The 24,176-nt window shown below is 35.0% G+C and overlaps 1 protein-coding gene across 1 annotated transcript in view; it reads right to left on the bottom strand.

The window, feature by feature from the left end:
* Positions 1–24,176, bottom strand: part of COL24A1 (collagen type XXIV alpha 1 chain) — a 395,634-nt gene that overhangs the window by 311,370 nt on the left and 60,088 nt on the right. Inside the window, exons 8-11 of the mRNA XM_059061755.2 lie at positions 12,503–12,547; positions 7,880–7,933; positions 6,827–6,871; positions 859–912 (exon numbers count right to left, since the gene is read on the bottom strand). Of these exons, the coding sequence (XP_058917738.1) occupies positions 859–912; positions 6,827–6,871; positions 7,880–7,933; positions 12,503–12,547 (198 nt within the window). The remainder of the gene's footprint in view (positions 1–858; positions 913–6,826; positions 6,872–7,879; positions 7,934–12,502; positions 12,548–24,176) is intronic.

The raw sequence follows: 24,176 nt of genomic DNA, 5'->3' as shown, positions 1-24,176 counted from the left end.
TTTTGATTGTCATTACAGCACATGTAAACTCTGAATGTTTCTTCTCTGTGGAGGCATTCACAAGTAACTACAAGAAAATGTGATTTAATTCACTCACTCAAAAAGCTATATATTTGAAATATTCATCTAGAAAATAATCTGATTTATTTTCATTTGCAAAAATCAGTTTCCAGATATGAAAAAAATTTTGCCTGAACAGCACTTGTATAATAATAGAGTTAAATGCTAAATTGGGAATATGATTGTTTTCAAACCTGAGAATATGCTAATATTGTTTGATTCTACTTTTTACAAAATTAATATTGACAGTGTAGATGAAGAAATGCAGCTAGAAATCACTGAACTGCCTATGGCACTGAAAACTAGATATGATGAAGTTGGAATGCCAGAACTCTGTATGTGTCTTGGTTAATTTTCATAAGTATAACAAACCATTTGGAAAGGATTCTACTTTACTCACAAGTACCTACATTTATGAACAGCTATCTTCCACTATTAAATTAAACAAAAAATATATCTTTTGAAGTTGATTTATTACACATTGCATTGTAAAATACAAACCCTGCCAAGAGTTTATACTCAAAGATCAATTACAAAATAAAATTTTCATAATTAGATAATATCAATTTGTGTTTTTTTAAAAGTTAAATTTAAAGTTGCTAACCATAAATATTTATATCACCTCACTTACCTAAAACACAATTCAGTAAAATTTAAGAGAGTTTAATTATATTTCTGGTAGGTGACTTTTCTTAAAGCTGGCTTGTTTCACTGCCTGACATCTGGGTTTATGAGCCCTGTTATACTTTATCCTAGGTATATCACTTTAGAAATAATATTTGAAGGAAATAGACTTACTCTTTCTCCTTCAGGTCCCAGTTGTCCTACTTCTCCAGGAGAGCCAATGAAACCCTTAAAGTAAGCAAATAATCTTTGTATTATCTCACTTAAATATTCACCCTGTAAATAATTCTAAATAGAGATACTTAAAATTTATTCCTAGTAATATGAAATTATAAGGCATAACAGTTTGAATAATCTTGTGTCTTTTCTTCTAGAAATTACAGTTCAATCTTTTCATTAAAAAAAAAAGTAGGAAATGTAACTTAAGGCATGGTGGTTAATAAAAATCAACAAGCCCAAATTCTTTTCTACATTGAATATTACAAAGGGCAGAAGACACAGATATACAATTAACTAAAACGTAAGGCAGAATGGAGGTATCCAAGAAAAAGAAGTATGGAAGAGGAAGAGATTCATTCCAATGTGGCAGGAGGTAAAAGCAGTCAGAGGAGGTTTCAAAGGAGACTGGCACTTGAGATAGGCCTGTGGAGTAGATAAAGTCTTGATAAGCAGAGGATGGAGAAAGAACACTCCAACCCGCACTACAGTAAGCAGAGACAAGATAGAGAGGACTCCAGAAGCGTTTGTAAATGGTTAACTGACAGTTTCTGCGTGTAAGATGCTTTGGAGAGAAGCAGACCCATTGTGCCCTCAGGGAGATTCCAATAGGTCTGAGAAACAAGGAGTAAAATAACAATGCAAGCTACTTTATACTACGATACTTTAGTTAGATCTCACCTGTGGCAAATAATAACCTGTTCCATCAATTTAATAAATAAAGTGTATAGTAGTTTAGAGAATAGATTAAGGAGAGCCTTAAATTTCAGACTAAGAATTTTAGACTTTATAGTTTAGACAAGAAGCTACTGGACTTTGGGGGAGTGTGGTAGTGCCCTGATGTTAAGCTGTTTTTCTAAAATATTAATCTGTGGACAGGATACAGAATACACCGAAGACAGGAAACACTGAATGTAGGAAAATGTGTTAGAATGCTGTTTCAATGGTCCAAATTTGTAGGAATATGAATCTGGGTCACTCATTCACAAAACATCATTTTAGTGCCCACTGTGTGCCAAGAATTGGAATTATAAAAATGAATATGAAAATCAGTGCCCTCAAGAAGTTCACAGTTTATTAGGAAAAAGAGTCATACAAATAATTGTAATGTCATAAGATAATTGTGACATGATTATGTGATGTGATAAATACAAGCTATAGAAGCTTTGAAGGCAGAATGACCAACTTTGCCTAGAGGGAAGATTTAGGAAACTTCTACAGAGGAGGCAACATTTAAGCTGAGTCTTGAAGGAAAGGAAAGGCATTTTATGCAGGGCTAACAATGTGTCATCAATCAATCAATCAAAATAAAATGACATGGCATTTTCATAGAACTGAAAATAGTTCTGCGTGATTGGTAGGCAAGAGCGGGGGTTGGAAAGGCAACAGTGGCTACATCATGAAAAATCTTTTATGTGATGACAGAAAGTTTGGGATTTACACTGAGTCATCAAAAAAAATTTAGACAGAGTTTTGATATAATCAAATTTGCAGTTTATAGAATTCATTTGGATTACAGTGGTTCAACTGGTCTTTGTATCTATCTCTAGGATTGAGGCAAAGATGATTCTAAGGTTTATACTGGACTGATAAGCAAATGGTAACCACTGATAGAAATATGGAAAACAAATAGGAAAGGTAATAGTTTAGTAGAAAGAGGATCAGTTCTGTTAGTCATTTTGAGATTGTGGTGATGAGGAGGCATTCAAATTTAATTATCTTGGCAAGGAAGTGGAGATGTGGGACTCATAGAAAGAGCTCATAGAGTGACATAAGATTTGAAGGGCAGATGGGTCAGAAGACTTAAGGGTAGAATAGAGCTCTTAGGAGGAAACAAAGAGAAATTTCCCTGAACCACTGAGAGGTTGAAATGGATGGAGATGGGAGAAGAAAAATGGTTTTATGAACACAGAGGAAACCCAAGGTATAAAAGAATTTGAAGAAGAGATATGGGAGGCCATTTTGACTAAATTCGAAGTAAAGTCTACTTATTTGGACTTAGAGAATGGGTGCCTTTTCAGAGTAAATTTTTCCATAATAGTATACATTAAGAAAGAACTCAGGTTTAAAAAAAGCAAATGTCATTTGTACACCTAAAACAGCATTATTCACAATAGCCAAAAGGTGGAAGAAAACCAAATGTTCAACAGATGAAAAGACAAACAAATGTGGCATATACATAGAATGGAATATTATTCAGCCTGAAAAAGTAAGGATATCTTGACACATGCCACAAGGTGGATGAATCTCAAAGACAATCATGCTAAGTGAAATAAGCCAGTCATAAAAGGATAGATATTATATGATTCCACTTAAATGAAGTACATAGAGTAGTCAAACTCATAGAGACAGAAAGTTGAATGGTTGCCAGGAGCTGTGGGGAAGGGAGAATGGGGAGTTACTGTTCAATAGATATAAAGTTTCAGTTTGGGAAGATGAAAAAGTTCTGGAGATGGATGGTGGTGATGGCCACACTGTAATGTGAATGTACTTATTGCCTCCCGCTATGGACTGAATGTTTATGCCCCCTCAAAATTCATACATTGAAGCCTAATCCCCAATACGATGGTATTTGGAGGTGGGACCTTTGGGAGGGAATTAGATCATGATAGTAGAGCCCTCATGAATGGGATTACTGCCCTTCTAAAAAGAGATATGAAAGAAATATGATGGCTGTCTCTGCCACATAAGGATACAGCAAGAAGGCAGCGGTCTACAAGCCATGAGGGGGGCCCTCAGGAGACACTGGATCTGCCTTCCCAGACTGAAGAACTGTGACATACAAATGTTTGTTGTTTAAGTCACCAGTCTATGGTAATTTTTATTATAGCAGTCTGAACTATGACACCAGTGAACTTACATTTAAAAATAATTAAAATGGTGAATTTTATATTAAATATGTATTACCACAATATATTTTTTTAAAGTAAGTGTCTCAGGAATCATTTCCAAGTTTCCTGGAATAAGAACCATGGGAAGCATTTTGTTCCTGAGGGTGAAAGCTAGTTGGGTGTTGCCATAGTAAGACGAGCACTTTTCTTTGACAAGGAAAAACACCTTTAAAATGCCTATGTTCTACAGAGTGTATGAATGAATAAGCAAAAAATAAAATAAAAGAGAAAAAAGTAGGTTCCTTCTAAATAACTTTAATGATAAAACATCTATAATTTGTTTGCTTGAAAGCCAAGCATCCGGGAAGGTTCCTTTTAAAATGAAGCATCCAAAAGTATTTCTGATACCAAAACGTTTACAATTATGATGATAAGCTGCATGTACTTTCAGAAATATCAACTACAGGTGGCCTCAAGTTTAAGGAGTTAACTTTTGTTGTAATATACACAACTGGAGTTTTGCTTATAAATAAAAAGAACAAACACCCTAACTGATGTACACTTCTCAGTAAACTAAATACTCAACTGAAAACTCAGGAGCTAAAAGGTCAGACCTCTACTCAACAAAGTCTGCACAGAATACCGGCACAACATTTTACAAGTAAAGATTGTAAAGAGAACAATGCTATGAGTAATTATGTAGGTGTTTCATAAAGGTTTCTTGATAATTTTATGCTGATTCTAACGAAATAAAATGTCAGCAGCATCCACCAAAAAAATCATATGAGGTTGTAGTCATTCTCAAAACACTACCACTAAATTGGAGTTTAGTGTGTAATGAAACAAGGAACATAAAAAATAATAAGGGACTTCCCTGGCGGTCCAGCAGTTAAGACTCCATGCTTCCAATGCAGTGGACGCGGGTTTGATCCCTGGTCAGGGAAGTAAGATCCCACATACCATACAGCCAAACATTTTTTTAAAAAATTAAACAAAAAACACATATGCTTTTGCTTTTTTGGATTGAAGGTTGTATATACAGGTAGAGGCAATTTTGTGTCACCAGCAGGGCCACTAAAAGGTCGGGGGAGGCCTACATACTTCTACTTTTTGAGCCACCTAGCACGTTATTACACAAAGAAACACCAAAGGAGGGTTACAAAATGATTTATTTTAAACATTTACAGTTTTAAAATAATTACCTTAACACCAAAAAATGCAGTCAAACAATGGTGCCAGTCAAAAGGTAATTTATCATGATTTATAAAAATATTAATTCATGTTGTATAGCATGTGGTATAGTCCAGTAACAGGACCCCAATTAAATGAAAAACATAATCCTGTCAGTGTGATTTTATGATTTTTGTCTTTTTAACCATATTTGGAGATAATGTCTAAAGTCTACATTTGAGACTCTTCGTGAATATGAAACCTAGAGAAGTGACTCTTCTGACTCTTCCCTCACTCCCAAAGGAAAATTAAAGGATTAAATCAATTAAATTAGTCAGAAAAGGATTAGACTTTTTTTTAATGTTTTTATGAAGTTGGCCATCAAAACCTAAAAAAACTTAAAAAGGGTTACAACCTACACTATAATTTTCAGTACAAATGGGGAAAAAAGCAACAAAAGGATGTATAATATAGTACAAAAATGATATAAAGAAGAACTAGAAAAGTTATAGGAATCACTGAAGCAAGATGAGAAAATGTAGTAAGAGAAAACTGCACAGTGCCAAGTAACAGGTCTAGGAGTTTAGCTCACATGCAGAAGAAACTCCCAAATTCCAATAATAATGATAAAATCGGCATAGAAAGCGCATGCCATGTGCTAGGCACTGTGCCTTAAGAATATTAATTAAGCTCAGGTAGTTCTCATAACCACCTAAAGGTAGGTTTCATTATCACCTTTTAATAAGGTAAGAAAAATGAGGCACAGAAGGTTTGAATGACATCTAAGGTCACAAAGCTAGTAAACAAGGGGTTAAGAAAAAAAAAAAAAAAAAAAGCAGTCCTTGTTTAACTCCAAAGCCCATGTTCCTTGTCCACTAATCTCTTCTTGCTTTCCAAATCCAAGTCAACATGTGCTTTCGGTGTAGTTTCTAGTAAAGAATACATGACTTTTCCCCATTATATTTTCACTTAATGCAAGGGTGAAGAGAGCATGGGATAGTAAAACAGTCCAGAGCTGAAGGTGAGAAAACGTGGTTTGCGTTCTGCTATGACTTTGCCAAATCATGTCGGTTCCATAGCTTACTGTTTTCTCATCTGTAAGATGGAGACAATACACGTGTTCTGCTACTTCATAGGATTGATAGCAAAAGAAATATGAAGTATTTGAAAATGTTTAAGAATTTTTTTTTAAATTAAGGCATCATTATAGTAAATACTGTCTAAATACTTTTTGTTTTCCTTATTTCAAAAAGGTATTTAAGATAAGGCAGATGTAGATTCTGGAAAATAACTGGCTATTAAAAATAGAGAATTTTAAAAACAAAAATTTTAGTTTACTAATTTTTCCTAGAACCAGCTTTGATTTCAATTTGTGGCACACAACATAACACATCACAGTAATTTTTTTTGTTTTACTCGCTTAATGATTAAAAGTGGCTAACAACTTCTTTAACGGTTGGAAGTGCAATGGTATATGCTTGAATGTGATAAGCTTATTTCTTTCTCTGCAGATTTTTCTTTACTCCAGATAGCTTTTGTATTATTCTCTCAGCCTTGAGTGCGAATTTTTTGCCTCTTCATATTTCTTTCATCATTATTTCTTAGGTCTATATACGTCCACACATAAATAATACTACAAATGTTTACAGAGCATATTTTCCAACATACCAGACATTTTGCTAGGAGCTAGCAAAATAAATGATGTAGATGTAGGAGCTATCAAAGAATGATGTAAAACCTACCACCATAAGACTGCTCTCTATGGCCTTAACAGTAAAAATATCTATTTAATAAGTGTGTTTCTTTCCAGGCTAAACCTGCATTACATTCAAAGCTTCTATGGAAGTGTGAAAATAAATATTTTGTACACTTCTTTCTACTCATATGCAAGCATACTTAACAAAATGATGAAAATGCTTACTTACTCGTACACCTTCAGGTCCTGGATTACCTTCTGGTCCAGCTAAACCCTAGCGTGAATAAAAGGCATCATGATCATACTACAGTACTTTTTAAAGAGTTGTAGATAAATAGATTAATAAAAAGTGCATATAAAAGGTATCATTTTCACAAGTATAAACTTCAGAACTCTGTATACTTAATAAAGACTATATACATTCATGGAATTTTAGAATTTCAGAACCAAAAGAGGCACTGTATATAATCTATACACGAATATAGTTTAGATATCTAAATAAAGTAGATTAACACATTGTCAGTAACAAAAATTATTTTTTAAGTTATTTCTTATTGGAAAACTGTGTTCTTTTAAAACACTTCTAATTAACTTACCTAAAATACATTTTAGATATATAAAAAGTATATAAAATATATTTTATATAAATGTAGTTTTCTAGTATGCTAAATGAATAATTAATTTCAAGAGTAAGTAATCAATTCATGAAAGCCTAAGAAAGAAAATGTGTTCTCTTATTAATCTATATGAAGTAGCTAGAGAAAGTTAGAAATTAGAGGGAAATAAATATGAAATGATTAGAATGAATTTTCACAACAGTATACAAAGACTTGAAGCCAGTTCAGATAAAAGTATTCAAATAGTGGTATGGGTAGCACTGCCAACTGTGTCCCAAGTGTTTATAGTTGTGTTATTAAAAAATGTTGCTTATCATATAGAGTCTTAACTCGTACCATTACTTCATTTTAGTCAGTGGCAGTACTGTAAAATCAGCAGCAGGGCTGTTTTAACATTTTATTAGCGAAGGTTCCACTGTATATTACTCACAACAAACCTGTTTAAAAATCCTACTCCCATTTTAAGCAAATTCTTCTGCAGTAAAATTTTTGAAGGATTTTTACAATTTTGATATTAGAATTTTTGGAATTATTTTGCTATGAGTAATTCATTATTTAATAAAAGTAAACCAATTATCATTTGAACATTAACTCTTGAAATCAGAACATACAATGTATTAACCAAGAGGAACATAAAAAGAGAAGTTTAAATATAGTTACCTCACCTGCCTGCCAGGGTAACCACGTGAACCAATATTACCAGTGAATCCTGGAATTCCCTAAAATGCAAAATAATAAAACAATACAACAAAGTCAAAAGAAACCCAAGGAAACAAAATTGGTGCATTCATAATACCCAAGTTTGGAAAGAATATTTTTTCCATATAAAATACTAAGGGTCCTGCACATTGCTTATCTGATTGAAGTCATCTATTTAAAATGAAAATGAGATAAAACTGCTAAATAAAAATAAATACAGGGCTTCCCTGGTGGCGCAGTGGTTAAGAATCCGCCTGCCGATGCAGGAGACACGGGTTCGTGCCCTGGTCCGGGAAGATCCCACGTGCCGCGGAGCAACTAAGCCCGTGAGCTATGGCCGCTGAGCCTGTGCGTCCGGAGCCTGTGCTCCGCAACGGGAGAGGCCACAACAGTGAGAGGCCCGCATACCGCAAAAAAAAAAAAAATAAATAAATAAATAAATAAATAAATAAATACATTAGGGACCTAAGTGAGACATTGATTATTAGTAATGATAAATCTAGGGTGGAAAAATCCAGTGATACATAACTTTTAAAAAACATATTAGAGAAGAGTTGGTACATTTCATAATAACCAGTATCTTTATGGATTGAACTCCTGCAACTCTCCTTAACTTTCGGAGCATGAGCTCCAGAAGATAAGTAAATGGATATTAAGTGGTAAACATCCGTATCATGACATAGGTCTATCTAAAAATTCACATAGCAACTTTGGATGGGAAATTCATTTTGCACTGACAACTCTGTATGCCTGATTTAAAACAAGGTTTGCTCGAGGGAGGCTGATATATGGAGACTCAAAGGCATAAGAAAGGAAACTTGCTGCAGAGCTGTGTGGAAAAGTGAGAAGAAATACCTCCACTCGCTGTTACTTTCTTCCCCTGATACATGATTCATTCATTCATTCATTCACTCAGTTTATTCAAAGTTTAGGTCTGTTAAATAATTTGTGAACCAAGGAAATACCAGAAGAATATGTGTTGAGCTGTCTTTACTTAACCACAAATGGTGACAGCAGGGATAAATTTCACAGATTCTTTATTATGTAAAATTCATTTCCGGGTTTGTTGTTTGGAAAAGAGATAATAAAAGACACTAGCTCTTTTGCCCCTCTGATCTGAAGTATACAGAAGAGTGTTACCTCTGGTTTAACAATAAAAATACTTTGAAATTCCTAAAATTTGGAAAACCTAGAGAAAAAACAGACCAAGAAAAAGGCAAATGGAGCATCACAGTGGAAAGTTTTTGCCCTCCCATTCCATTAGACTTGTAGGCTCCTAATTTGTCCTTCTCTCCACTTTTCTCAGAATCCATCTCTCAGTTTTGTTTTCTCTCATTTCTCCCTGTTGTTTCCCACTTCCTTCCCTTGCTCCAACAATTATCATTTACTTAGCACTTTTTTAGGTGCCAATCCTATGTCACGCACTTTACGTCTACTTTACATATATGAGATAGATACTATTTTCTCCATTTTACATTTGAAGAAACTAAGATACAGAGAAGTTATGAAACCTGCCCAACATGGCACAGTGAGTAAGTAGCAGAGCCTAGATGTGAACCCAGACAATCTGACAAAAGTTGTCACATGTGTGTATGCACAAACACACATATATATACATGTGCACACATACATACATATATATACATACAGACACCTATATATATATATGGCAATGAACAACTTCACAGAATGTGAATAAACAGTTGCCTTCTGAGAAGTACAAAAAATTTTCATCTACATGTAGAGATTATAACCTATAAATTTTAGAAACCATATTTATGTACTAGATATTACCTTATTAATATTATATATAATACATATTTTATTCCTATAACAGCATTTATTGAGCACCTATCATGTGCCAAAATTCAAGAATTTTATATGTATTATCTTATTTAATCTGCTCAAATCCTATAAGGTAGATACCATTATCCCTATTTTACGATGCGAAAAATAAGACATGAAGTGTTTGTCACCAGTGGGAAGTCACTCAGCTAGTAAGTAGAAAGCCAGAATTTAAATCAGCAATTCTAACTCCAGAGACCACCATTCAAGGCTGCCTCCCTAGTATAGGTTTGAAATGCAAATAACTTAAAGTAGTACTCTAGGGAAAACCCTCTAATTATGAGACTTGTTTCAGTCTATTTACAACTGCTTCCTTTATTCCCCATCCAATTCTAAAACACACAGGCCTATATCCAGACATCCACAAAACCTTATACTTGGGTATGCCAATAGAAAAGACTGAAATAAGTTTAAAAGGCTGTTTTTATTCTGTAGGTTCTGGCTAATGCCAATCACCATCCCTTTCATTAGTTTCCTAGCCAGCTTAGGTTAACTGACCTCAATTAAAAAGCAATCAGTTATAAGACATAAATGAAATCTGATTTTGAACGGATTTTCATAGAGGGTGTCAAGACAACATGTAGAGATATAACACATTCCAGCTGCACAGAGAAATACACAAAAGGACACCACTGGATGACTAAATCCTGGTCTACTGGAATAGCAGTAAACAAAGTCAATGAGTAAGCTTCCAGCAGTCTTACGTGGCACAAACATATTCTAAGCCAACCACACCCTAAAATCACTTGGACAACCAGAGCAGCTCAAAAGAAACTCAAAACAAACACTATACCTCAATTCACTTTGCATTTAAAACATGGCTCACTTAAATCTGTAGCTCGAATGGAGGAATTCAGACACAAAGTTATATATATCTCTACCCCTGGAAAAATCAGGAATAGTAAACCTGCCCCAATCACACTTCTCACTCTAAGAATTAAAGCACATGCTCTGAGTCAGTCACACTTCACTGAGAGTCCCAGCACTGCCAGCATGGGTCCTCCCTATCTCTTAGTTTTTTTCATTAGTTAAATACAATAATAATATCTAGGTCACAGGATTATTGTGTAGAGAAAAGAGAACAATGTGTAAAAATATATTTAAAAGCAGGGGTAACTGCAATAATTCTTAGTGTTGTGGAGTATTAAATGAGTTAACATATGGAAATATTAAATAAATAATTATACTACTTGAAGTTCCAGTTAACAGTAGTACAGTTTGGCAACTAATAAAGACTCCGTAAATGAAAGCTCTTATTACTACAGCTTGCCCAGATGGTATAATTAATTTCCTAAGTGTTTGCTGGCCAGTTTATAGATATTTACAAATTTTCCAGAAGGGAACGTCTCCTAGCTAATTAGTTACACTCCTCTTAATGTCCACAGTGTTTCCACAGTGAAAATGCAAAATGATTTTAGTTGTTCCTCACAGTTATCACCAATTTTGTCTTTTTTTCTTCTGGAAATAAATAAAATAGAACTGATTCCGATAATACATTTTCCAACCTTTAAAACTGATTTCAGACTCTTCTCAAAAGCAGACCCCCCTCAGAACAATGACATGTATAGTAACAGAACGAGGTTATAGAACAGTTGCGAGTAAACTGGTCAGTACTGACAAATGGTCAATTTTTCACTTACTTGTGATGTGTCAGGTTTTCTTCATTGAAATCTACACAGAATTTCTGCCAAAGCAGTATTCTAGGGATTTTTTTTTCCTCCCTGGGAACTAATCCCTCTGGCCCTTCTGATTTTTTTCCCATAAATGCTCAAATGCTTTTCAGCACTCATGTGATCTTCAGGAAACTGAGATTTTACTTGCTACAGATACATATATCGCTTGCCATGTCTAGTAATTAGCAATCTTCAAAAATTGTGCCTCGGACTGAACAGAGTATATTGTCCCTCTTACATGAATAAAAGAGAAAACTGGCTTTATTTCTTCATTTATCTTTCCCTCAGGGATAATCCATCACTTTTCTTTCTGGAGCTCCCTTTAGGGCTTCCAGAGGCTCTTTGCTAAATCTCCAATAACGATTTGTCACCTTAGTTAGTATCTAATCTCCTACCCTTTTCACTGATTTATTCATACTGGCCTAGTATATATTCTATTGAAAACAAGAGATATGACTTTATTCCTTCCTATGACATAATGATACATTATTTTTTGGTGGGAGAGAGAAGGAATAACATGATCAAAAACTAAATAGTTCCCAAACTATTTTGACTTTTACATATGTGTGTATGTGTAGAATGGACAACAAACAGCAGATGTGCCATTCTAATTTGGATTGTTATTAAAATTTATTTGCATTCCTTCATGCAAGGGTAGGGAACTAACAGCTGTGGATAGACTTTGGAAAACAGGAAAGCCCCTGAAACGTACAAAAAAATCAGTGCATATGTGTGTGTGCATATGAGTGTGTGTGCGTGCATGGACAATCCGGGGACAGGATACACAGCATTTATGAGATTCTCACAGTGGTTTATGAACAACGGAAGTTTAAGACTGCTGTTCTGGAGCATGTTAGGCAGACAGTGAAAGTCAGTCTAAGATATGAAAAGAAACCCACAAGATTTAATAGATAATAAATTAGAAGTTTTTCTTGTACTAAACAGAGTAAAAAGCATTAAGAAAAACTGAAAGAGTTACATGGGGGAAAATAATCTCTCAATGGAGTTCCCTACCGTGTGTCTTTTTCACTTGAGAATCAGATGCAAGTCTCATAAAGGAAGAATACTTACTTGTTCACCTCGGAGTCCTGGGAGCCCTGGATGTCCTTTGAGACCCTGCAAGGGTAAAGGTGAAGACATAACTATGAAAAGTAAACCCATTTGAGACAAATAACTAACCACAGTTGTCTTTCACCCCAACTTTGGGTTTTCCCATTAATACAAATGTAATTCTTACTAATCTATTTTTTATTAAATGTAATCTTTTAAATTTAATAAAAATTTAATTTTTACTAAATAATAAATTTGTATTAGTAATTCTTAATTAATTTGGAGTGTTATTTCAATGATTTGTTATCAACTAAAATGGTTACATAGTATCAAATTTTAAAAAAACAGCATCATTTATAAAAGGCTGGCATCTAGCAATGGATCTGCTAAATTTTGCTGAAGCTTTTTAAAAGTTGGTTTTAGTTCATTAATGCTGAAACAGAATGCTCTCATGCATAATCTGTTTGTAATTATTGAAAAACTGGCAGTTTCTCTAATCTAAAACATTGTCATAACATTCTATGAATGAGTGAATAAAAAGAGGCTGCTCACAGGTCCATCAAAAGGGTTTTATAAAGCTGTCTAAGAAATCAGTAACAAATGTTATGTATGAATCATACCTCAATAAAAAAAGAAATTAGTAACAAAAATTTTCCAAATAAGAACCAAAATCAAATCTTAATGTCTATCATTAACACCCAAAGATATAAAAGAGATAATAACTTTTATCCTCTAGAAAGATATTCTATGAGCAAAAGAAAGGAAGCTAAAAGAAAGGACAGGAAGAAAGAAATAAAGGACACTTCGGAGCATATTTGTACAGCTCTAATCAACAATCAGTAAATCAACCTGCTGTTTACTAGATTTTGGTGTATATGAAAGAACGAGAAAAAGTTCGCTTTTAAAAGAACCTTTTAGGATTTTAAGCAAACCTCAAAAACCTGAAATAAATTATAGTTAGTTTACAAATATCAGAAACTTCAAGTTAATGTACTTCAAACTGAAGATCAGCTTTTGCGGTTTTAAGGTATAGAGTAACAGAGTGAAAAGAGTCATTCAGGATTAACCACGGAGGGTTTATGAACTTGGATTAATGAATTAGAGAAGGAAATGATACTCTGTGACAATGGGAAAATTAGAAGAGGTACCTATTTGAAAAATAAGGAAATGATTTAAGCAGGTTTTGCGGTGATAAACTTAAAACAAAAGTAAATGTTTAAGTAGAGAGGTCTCTTGGGAACCAGAGAGAAGACCAGAAATGTAAGAAGGAAAGTTGGAGACAAAAATGTTTGTGTAATCTGTATATGTAAGCATATTTGTAACAAGGGAATAACAGAAGGAAAAAGCAAGAGGGCAGAGGAAATGCCCTGTCCTCTGGGAGCTCTGTTCTTTCATGATTAGGCTATTAGAGATCAGAGAAGTGGCCATGAGAAAGAAGGGGGAAGAGGGGGAAAAAGGAATGAAGGCACAAAGAAATTTCACTGTACCAGACCTTGCACCAGCCACTTCCAAATACCTCATCTAATTCTATGGCAATCCTATGAAGTAGGTATCTTCCTCATTTTTACAGATGAGAAAACTGAGCTCTGAGAAATTAAATGACATGACCAAAGTCATGTAGGTAGTAAGGTGGAATCATGTCAGTTTGACAGTTAGATTTATCAAGAATTGAGTAACCTGCCCTTCTATTTACTTAATATGCCTATATTTGTCTCAGACTCAAATGCAGGCTGTCCTCATTCTCATCAAGTGTTCAAACATTAATTTTAGACAACCAGGACAAATCAAGAAGAGGAATTATATATCATAAATCATGGTATCACTAAAGTTACACATTTACCACTAGCATCTTATATACCCACAATTTCACTGAGTTTATACATTTTTTAAGATAGCTAAAGACCAGCCTAATTACAAAATAGAAGATGTACATTGTTCTCAGTTGTCCAAGTGTTACACAAGATTCTCCAAATAAAATATCCACAAAGCTAAGTTTTTTCACTTTTAATAACGGAAATAAGAAATTTCCTCAGCACTAAGATAGTGGTGGTGGCTCCCTTGGATGAGGCAGCAGCTCTAGAAGGATGGAGTTCCTAAGAGAGTGTCAGGAAGATGAGAAATGAGGAACCAGAGCGAGAGGTACACAGGTAGAGAAACTCTCTGCCATGGGCCTAGTTCCTTTTCTTTTTTATTAAAAACTGTGCTTATATATTTACTTACTTGTTTTTATTTCTGTGTACTGTTGAGTCTAGCTAGCTACATGCTTCCCTTTCTTTGGCCACTATCTGTTTCTCTGACCGGAGTTTCTTCCCTCCCCAGCCCTAGTGAAACAGAATGCAGTGGTACTACAACTTCTTCAGCTTACTTTCCCTGAAGCAGTTTATAACAGTGAACTAGACATATTGATCATAATATCCTGTCAATGTACAACTCCCTCTGAAGAGATTCTTCCTCATGCACAGACTCTAATATAAAGGCAGCACCAAATAGTCATGAGCTCCCTCCTACTCCACCTCAGCCCCAGGAGATGGCATTCCATCTAAGGGAAGCCAATATGAAGTCTGGCCAGTAGCCTACGATGCCACTTGGAATGGAGAGATTTGCCTAAACAGGGTGAAGCTGGGCCAATCAAATTCTTTTTTAAATTAAGTTCAACAGGAAGGGAGGGAGGGAGGGAGGGAGTATTGATTCAGGTACTTAGCTGAAGCTAGAAAGACTGCCAAAGAAAGGATAAGAGGAAGAGAAGAAAGCCAAAGTATGAGTAAAAAATTTAGAGTAAGCAGAAACTATGCTGAGAAAGAAAGTTTTTGTCAGAGGGAAAGCCAGATAACACAAAAGGGCAGATGCAGAGAGAGAAGATGAGTAGCAGTGCTAATAGAAAAGTACAGTAAAAGATCCACAAACTAATGTTGCTAGATACTCAGAGCTGCTTTGAATCAGTGCCCGCCCCCGCGAGGCTAAGTCATATTACAGTACCATTTTTTAGATTCCATGCGTCCCTGATTTCCCTTAATGCTATAGAGAGGATTGAAATAATTCTCTCTTCCTTGGGATAGCCTAAGTCTCCATTCTTTGCAATCAAAAGAGCTGAAGTGAAACAAAATGTTTTCGGTTTGGTTTGGTTTACTACTAATAATAATGAAAAGACCAAGCACACTGAGCTCTAGATCCAGTTTTGCCACTAAATAGCTATATCATGAGTTTCAAAGTCTTCATCTGTAAAATGACGGCAATGAATTAAACTACTGCTAAATCTTTTAATTGCCAGCATTCTACAATTAGTTGAATCTGTTAAGAAAGTCACTACTTTTTTTTTTTTCCAGCTTTCATTGAATGAAAAACAAAGGCATTTATAAGAGTCAATTCAGGCTTTGAGGCATTGGAAGAATTCAAGTAACACTGATGTATCACTGATGTACATATCAGAGAAAAAACAGATTCAGGCTCCCATGGGCATATGACCTGAAACAAAGATGGGGACTCTGGGATGAGCAGAATGGAAAGAGAATGGGTCAGGTAGGAGGCTATTATGAGAGTCTAGGAGAAAGATGATTATAACTTAGATTTGAGGGCAGAGTTAGAGATGATATATATGCCCCTTAAAAAGTTTAAACTTAAGCTCCTGAACTATTTTATTCAATGTGGTATCCTCAGTGTCTAGAACATAGTAAGTGCCCGTTACTTAATTGATGGAAAGATTTGGATGAATAAATGAATTGATGTAAAGACTTAGAGGAATTTGAGGGTTACTTGGGGGAAAATAGATTCTAAGTATTCAATATGATATCTCAATTCTCTTAATATTAAAATGAAAGGTAATAAGTGAGAGAAAAAATATCTTGTTATTTTTCAATGTAATAATATTTTACTGCAATATACTGGCGTTAGCACCACTATTGTATAAAAGCCTCCATTTATTCCCTAATTTGTGACTACAGGTCTCATTTGTTTTCTACTTAAATACTAGTCTGTAATATTTTTAAAAACAAAGGGAATAAGTTCCTGGGAAGAATGCCTACATTCAAGCTTTGGCATAGCTCCAATCTAAGGACCTGACACTTTATTTTTAATTTTTAAAAAATTTTTTGGCCACGCTGTGCAGCAGGTGGAATCTTAGTTCCCCAACCAGGGATCACACCCACGCCCCCTGAATTGGAAGCATGGAGTCTTAACCACTGGACCACCAGGGAAGTCTCCCTGACACTTTACTTTTAAAACTTTGTTTATATTGTAGTCTTTTGAAAATACTATTTGAGTCATTGTTCTTCCTAGGAGATAGGAAAAATAACAAAAAAGGCCAAGTCCCTAACAATGTATGATTTTTCTCTGATAAATATACTGAAACTGATGTAAACACATTTCTTAAGGAATGCCAATATAAAAATGTACAAGTTCTGTTTTAGAACAGATTAAAAACTCATTATAATGAGTTATAGGGTTGTTTCCATTTTTGTTGTGATGTAAATTTGCCTTGCCAAGAATTCCAGTAATAAAAGGGGTTTAGGGCTTCCCTGGTGGCGCAGTGATTGAGAATCCGCCTGCAGATGCAGGGGACAGGGGTTCGTGCACCGGTCCGGGAAGATCCCACACGCCACAGAGCAGCTGGGCCCGTGAGCCATGGCCGCTGAGCCTGTGCTCCGCAACATAAGAGGCCACAACAGTGAGAGGCCCGTGTACCACAAAAACAATAATAATAATCATAAATAAAATTTAAAAATAAAGAGGTTTAGAATCTAATTTTAATATAGAGATTTTAATTTTAATACTTATTTTAACAACAATTTAAACCCTAACAAATATGTTATCAACAGGTGACCACACAGGACCAAAAAAAAAAAAGATACAATTGAATCAAAATCAGAAATATTAAGGGATGGAAAAGAAACAAACTTCAAATATATACCTGAACTACCCCCAAGTAATGAAAATTTGGATACATAAATAAAATGTTTATCCATAAGGAAAATAGTGGTACCATTTACATACAGGGCCATCCTTGCTTTGCACAGTACTAGAGGACCATGAAACTGACCATATAAGCTGAAACCATGCCAAGCAATCTTAATAATGGGAAAAATTGCAATTGTTCTGTGACCTTTAAAAATGTTTGTCAATATGTTTAAAAGTCTCACTGTTAGTTACCTTTGTATAGGGAAATGAAAAATATATTAAATATTAATTTAGTACAGTGTAATTTAAAACATTAGAAACAGTGAGAAATTAAAGTTCCATTTCTTAGAAAAAATTCATGAAGAGTAGTTTGAATAGTGCTTTTCTTGTATAAATAACCATACAGAGCAAGCATATATTCTATGTTTTGGCAAACTATCATACTCCTTTCTAAGTGTGGGTCAGCTCCCAACATTTCATCCTTTGCACTTTCAGTGTCATGAAATATCTCCAAGAGTTCTTCTAACGTGAAGTTTTTTTGCTGCTGTAATCTCCTCTGGGACATGTCTATATCCTATTCATCACAACCCTTTCCTCTTATGTCAAAAAATTTGCCTTAAACAAAAATAATAAAAACATGTTTGCCTTTACCAAGTTCCTCTGTCTACATACGTAGAGTCTCTCAAATGGCAGCAGTGCCCCAGGATCAGCTATTTCTTCTATAACTCCATTTATATTTGATTCTAATTTCAATTTCTGTGTTATCACTATTTCTTTATTTCATTGTACTTTTCATCTTTGTTGGCCAGTTACTTTTTTTGATTATCCACTTGTGTAAAATGCCACATGAGTTTATCAGAGAGAAGGAAGCAAGACAGCTACACACACTGCTGTCTGTGCATGAACTAACGGATGTGTTGTGTACAATCACCAACAGATTCTGAATGAAATGATGTGACCGATCACTGATCTTGATGCACATTTACTATTTATGTAGTGACTTGTAAGCTGAAGAGCCAGTAGCAAAGTTTATACTTTACACAGCTAATCACAGTGTGATTAATTTGAACCATGTTTTTGGGAGACTGGCGTTATTTAATTAAACCGTGTTAAGTGAAATTTGTGTATATTAGAACCATGCAAAGTGAGGAATGCTTGTATATATGTATTGAAAAGATTCTCGATGATATAATCTCTATGCTGTCAACTTCATATATAAATGGTTTTCTTCTTTTAACAGTTCTTTCCCCCACTAAATGCGAAGGACTCATATTCACTGAGATAAAGATTTTTCCTACATATGAGAAAGTATCCCCTATGGCATAAGACAACTTCTCTATTACCACTCTGCTTTTCCATCCTGGGCCTCCTTACATAAACTTTAGGTTTCAGAAAGGTAGGAGCATTTGTCTCTAGAATCCACAAAAATGCCAAAGAAATTCTGGAGACTAAATGATTTGCCTCTGGCACTCTCCTTCTTAAAATCCTTCAGTAGCTCTCTACCATATGATAAATGCTTTACCATGGCATACAAGTTCCTTTATAATTTGACCCCTGAATGTCCCTCAAACTTTATCTCCTGACACCTCCTGCCTAACACTCCATAACCCCCAAACAAGGAAATGCTCTTGCCTCCAAGCCTTGGTTTATGTCATCACCTGTCTGTAAACAGCATACATGTCTACTAACTATAGTATCATTAGAATAACTTGCATCCTCAAGATGCAGCTCAGATGTTGCCTCTTTCCCTGTTCTCTAAAAACTCCCCCACCTCCAGTGCCAAGAAGTTTAGGGATCCCTCAGCCGTTGCTATAAAAATTTTCACATCTTAATCATTGCACTTGTTATAGCATAATATACTTTTGTGATTCACTTTAGTATCTATTTCCTTTTTCAGACAGTAGGCTACTTGCAGGCAGGAACTATACCTTGTCTACCAATACTGGTTTCCTGAATGAACTGTAGGACAAAAGGATGTGATTAAAACAACTGCAGCATTCCAGAGTTAGTGACAAATTTTATCTCAAAACTGCTCTTTTGTTTGAAGCAACTTCCTTGTATCTTTTGCTTCTGTCTAATCTCAGGAAGCTGAGGCAAAGGTGGGCTAACCTTATACATGATCATGTGAAAGGCAACATCACTGAGACATTAGAAGCAGATTAACTAGTTCTACTCACCCTACCTAAATGGGATGAAGGGTGTTTGGAGCCAGAGGACCGAGGCAAAATAAGACAGGTGAGAAGGGTCACTGACTTGAGAAGCAGCCCTTGAGGAGGAAGATAATCACTAGCACCAGGTGAAAGGGCACAATGAATTAAACTTTCGAGCAGCAATGTTCATTCACTGACTAATAATATATGCTTGCTATGTACCATTAACTGGGCTGAAATATCACAGTGAAAAAATATAGACCTTGCACTTAAGGACTCATAAATCACTCATCTTTAGCCCACTGCTACTGCACTGTTATCTGAAAGCCCGTATTAAATTGTCCTTTTCTGTAATGTAATAATAGCATTCCTTTACAGATCAGGTGATTACAAGTATCTAATAAAATCTGTCAAACACTACAGGACTCATATGTCAGCAATGCCTTGAGGAATACAAACAAAGGTTTGTAGCCATGTTTTGGCCAAAATAACCAGGGAAACCTATGGCAAACTAGAGAAATAGTGGTAAGACACCCATAGCTGATCGAAAAAGAAGCCTTAAGCAAGAATTCAGAATGAGATAAAAAAAAAATCAACAACCATGAACATGTAAGTACTACTTGAGGTAAGGCAACAAAGTTCCTGAAGTTTTAAGAATAGGGAGTTTAATTGTTTTCAAAAAATTAAACAGAAGAATGATCCCAGGTAACTGGAGAGATTGAAGAGAATTAAATTAGAAAATGAATATACCACACAGACCTCTCTATTCTACCCACCTCCCCTTCTTCTTGAAACATACCCCAGGTAACTGGAGAGATTGAAGAGAATTAAATTAGAGAACGAATATACCACACAGACCTCTCTATTCTACCCACCTCCCCTTCTTCTTGAAACATACTTCCCTCACGCACACAACAGACTCCTACCCACCTCCGTCCCAAACTCCTCACAATATTGACCCATTAACCTACATTAATTAGTACTCAGTTTTTACCTTGGCCCCATCAACTCTAGTTGTAGTCCTTCTCAACTAGTTCTCATGGAGAAAAACAGTATGACAAACTAATTCTCAAAATAGTGCTAAATGACTGATTACAGCTTTTTCTGAGGACACAGACATTTTTTTAAAAAACCTTCTGGGAACTGAAATACTTTCAGCCAAATGAATGTATCGTTAATGTTAGGATGTCAGTCACAAGAGGAAAAAAATCTTTGGATGAAGGAACGTTTTCCAATTCCCACAGAGTACACCACTTTGGTAGCCACTGGCTTGTCTGTGAGGGAGTTCAGTGTGTGTTGCCTTGTTCTTAGCTTCCCCTTCCACTAGTGGAAATGGCAGAGTGCAGAGTAGATGGTCACAGTGGTGACAGCACAGCCCCTAAGCCGCAGCTTTTATGTTAGATTTTCAGTACTAAGCCTGAACTGCGAACCAAGCAAAGTAAAATGTAGCTCTGCAGATTTTTACAGGAATCTTGGGCAGGTGAGAAGATGATCTATAGCGTTAACTATGGAACATAAGAATTCCCCTTATTTCTTTCTCCAGGCACGGATTTTATTTTTATTGTTGTCCTCATCAACATTCAGTATTGCTGTACTTCCTTAGTACTGTCCTTGCTTTAAATAGATTATGAAAAGCTGTATAGGTTTTGAGTGACTGATAAATCATAATGCATTCCACTTGATTTTTTCAGCTCTTCTTTCCCTTCCAACTTTATAAAGATGTTAACTGTGTACCTCCTATGTAATGGAAAGATTTTTTTTAACTGAAATAATTCTATCAAACTAGAATAAGAATTCACACTGATTTATAATTACCAGAAGTATAGTAGTTGAATTTTTTGACATTCAGAAAAATACTGCCATACATTATTCATAACAATCTGTTTTAAAATGTGTGCCTCATATTTCACAATTGTTCTGAGTTATACCTTCATGCTAAGATGTGCTTAACTGCTCCCATCTGGCTTATCCTCTTGATCCCAGAAAAATTTCTTCAATTGAAATCGCTGTTAATGTTCTTACACTTTTAAAAAGCAGACTTCCAATAGTAATGTAGCAACTGATCAGCTATATTTAAAAACCAATTTAAAAATTCATCTGGAGTCCAAGCTCAGAATTATGACTCTTGTGTTCCAACCAACGCAGCATGAACTCTGGATCTAACTTATCTGATTTTTGGCACAAATTTAAACATTTAGTGGGAAGTGAAAACATACTTCAGTTCCTAGGTAAATAAGAGTTCTATTAAGGTGGCTAGGTTGAGGAAATGTAACCAGTCAACCTGGGGAAATACACAGCTTGTTAAAGTGGTAATACTGGTTTTTTAAAAAAAAGTCAAGGTGTGAATATTGATTTCAGATTTTTTTAAAAGAAAAAATTCAAGGGCCTTTCCTTATGAAAGCCCCTGATTTCATTCTTATCTGTCCCTCTTCAGAGAGAAGCATTATCTTTTTTTAAATATGCATGATTTTATACTTTTATATAAATACAGTGTTTCACTGTTCAGTAAAGAATAAATTTCTGTAAGTTGTTATGATAATGTTATAGTTTTGCATGTTTTTGAACTTTATATATATTATACTATACAAATGCTTTGAGGCTATTTCTTTTGTCAATGTTATATTTTTGAGATTTATACATGTTGCCGTAAATAGGTAGATTTAGTTTGTTCATTTTAGCTGCTGCATAGTGTTACATTTTATGAATCTATCAAAATATGTCCTTTTAAAATTTAAATATATTGGGGTTTCTACTGTTTTGCTTTCATAAACAATGCTGCAAGCAACATTTTAAAATTTCTTCTTGTGTATGTGTGTTAGAGAGTTTCTCTAAGATATATACATATGAGCAGAATTACTGTTAGGCAGTGTGCATCTTCACCTTTCCTAGACATGTCAAATCGTGCTCCAAAGTGGTTGTTCCAGTTCCATCAACAGTAAATGAGAATGCCTGTTGGATCTCATCTGGCCCAAAGTAGGTATTTTCAGACTTAAAATATTTGCCATGGGGCTTCCCTGGTGGCGCAGTGGTTGAGAATCTGCCTGCCGATGCAGGAGACACGGGTTCGTGCCCCGGTCCGGGAAGATTCCACATGCCGCGGAGCGGCTGGGCCCGTGAGCCATGGCCGCTGAGCCTGCGCGTCCGGAGCCTGTGCTCCGCAATGGGAGACGCCACAACAGTGAGAGGCCCGTGTACTGCACAAAAAAAAAAAAAAAAAAAAAAATTTGCCAATTTGACAATTGTGAAATGATACCTCATTGTTTTACTTTCATTTCCCTTATTCCTAGTAAGGTTAAAAATCTTTTCACATATTAAGTGACCAAAGGATTTGCTGTTTTGTGAACTGCCCATTTTTCTGTTGGGTTATTGATTTCTGTGCATTCTTTACATGTTCTGGATGCTAGTTCTTTGTTAGTTACATGTGTTACAAATATTTTCTCCCAGTCTGTGGCTTGTATTTTCACTATTTGTGTTGTACCTTGTTGTGAAAAAAAAAAAAAAAAAAAGCCTTATTTTTAATATAGTAATTAATCTTTAAAAAAAAAAGTCAAGGGGTGAGAGATAAAAGGGAAAAAGGCAGAAGCAAACCAAAAAATCTACTGAAGAGTGAATAAAAATATTGCTGCTGATTTACTTGCTTTGTTATTTCTATCTCAATATTATTTCTAGTTTTCATTACATTTTATATTAATCTTCTGTTTATTTATCTCAACAGTTTCCATGAGTTGTCAGTATTTCTACACACAACTTTTTGCAGCCACTTCAAAGATTACTTAAAGAATTGTAATATTTCCAGATACTTCCAGAGAAAAGGAATAATGATGTCATTATTACCTGTCATCCAAAACTATATTTGTTCCCTTGGCTTTCAGGAAAAAACAAAATTTTACTTCCTCTTGCATTCATGCTTGAGGTAGTCAGAAGTAATCAAACTCACATATAACAAATATTGGCATAATGAACTAATATATGGGGAAACAGTATCTGAAGTTATTAAGAGCACAGTCATGTCAAAGATGCCTGGATTTGAGTCCTAACTGTCAATTAATAGTCATGTGGCCTTGGGTAAATGAGTTAACCATTTTATACTTCAATTAACTTAATTATGACACACTGAACATACTATCTGTCTCAATGGGTTGTTTTTAAGATAAAAAGACACAGGGTTCAGCAGATAGACTATAATATTGCACATAAGAAAGGAGCTGTTAATTTACCATAATAGTTATATTAATAATTCAAACATAGTTTGATAAAATATGTAATAAACTTCATATTAATCAAATCCCAAGTACCTTATTCATCTTTTATAATAAGCCCAGACTGTTAAAAACACAGTGGATTCAGTATAAGCAAGTATTATCTCTTGATCCTGCTGTAACTCCGAGTGACCCTGAGCAATTCTCTTAACCTCTCTGGGCTTATCTTAGATTTATCACTTACAGAATGAATACCTTAAGTTCCTGTCTTGACCTTAAGAATTCATGTAGCATTTTAGGGGTAGAACTGAAAGGATGAAGGAATAGGAGTCCCTAGGTTATAACTAATATGAACTTTTATTCTAGGTACTCCAAGAATGGATCCTGTTTGCAGGAAGTAACTCTGAGAATGACCTAGGTGGTTCAAAAAATGAACCAAAATGAGTGAATTCCATA

This window comes from Kogia breviceps, chromosome 1 (assembly GCF_026419965.1).
Source record: "Kogia breviceps isolate mKogBre1 chromosome 1, mKogBre1 haplotype 1, whole genome shotgun sequence".
Taxonomy (NCBI): Eukaryota; Metazoa; Chordata; class Mammalia; order Artiodactyla; family Physeteridae; genus Kogia; species Kogia breviceps.
This window is presented reverse-complemented; position numbering and strand designations above follow the sequence as displayed.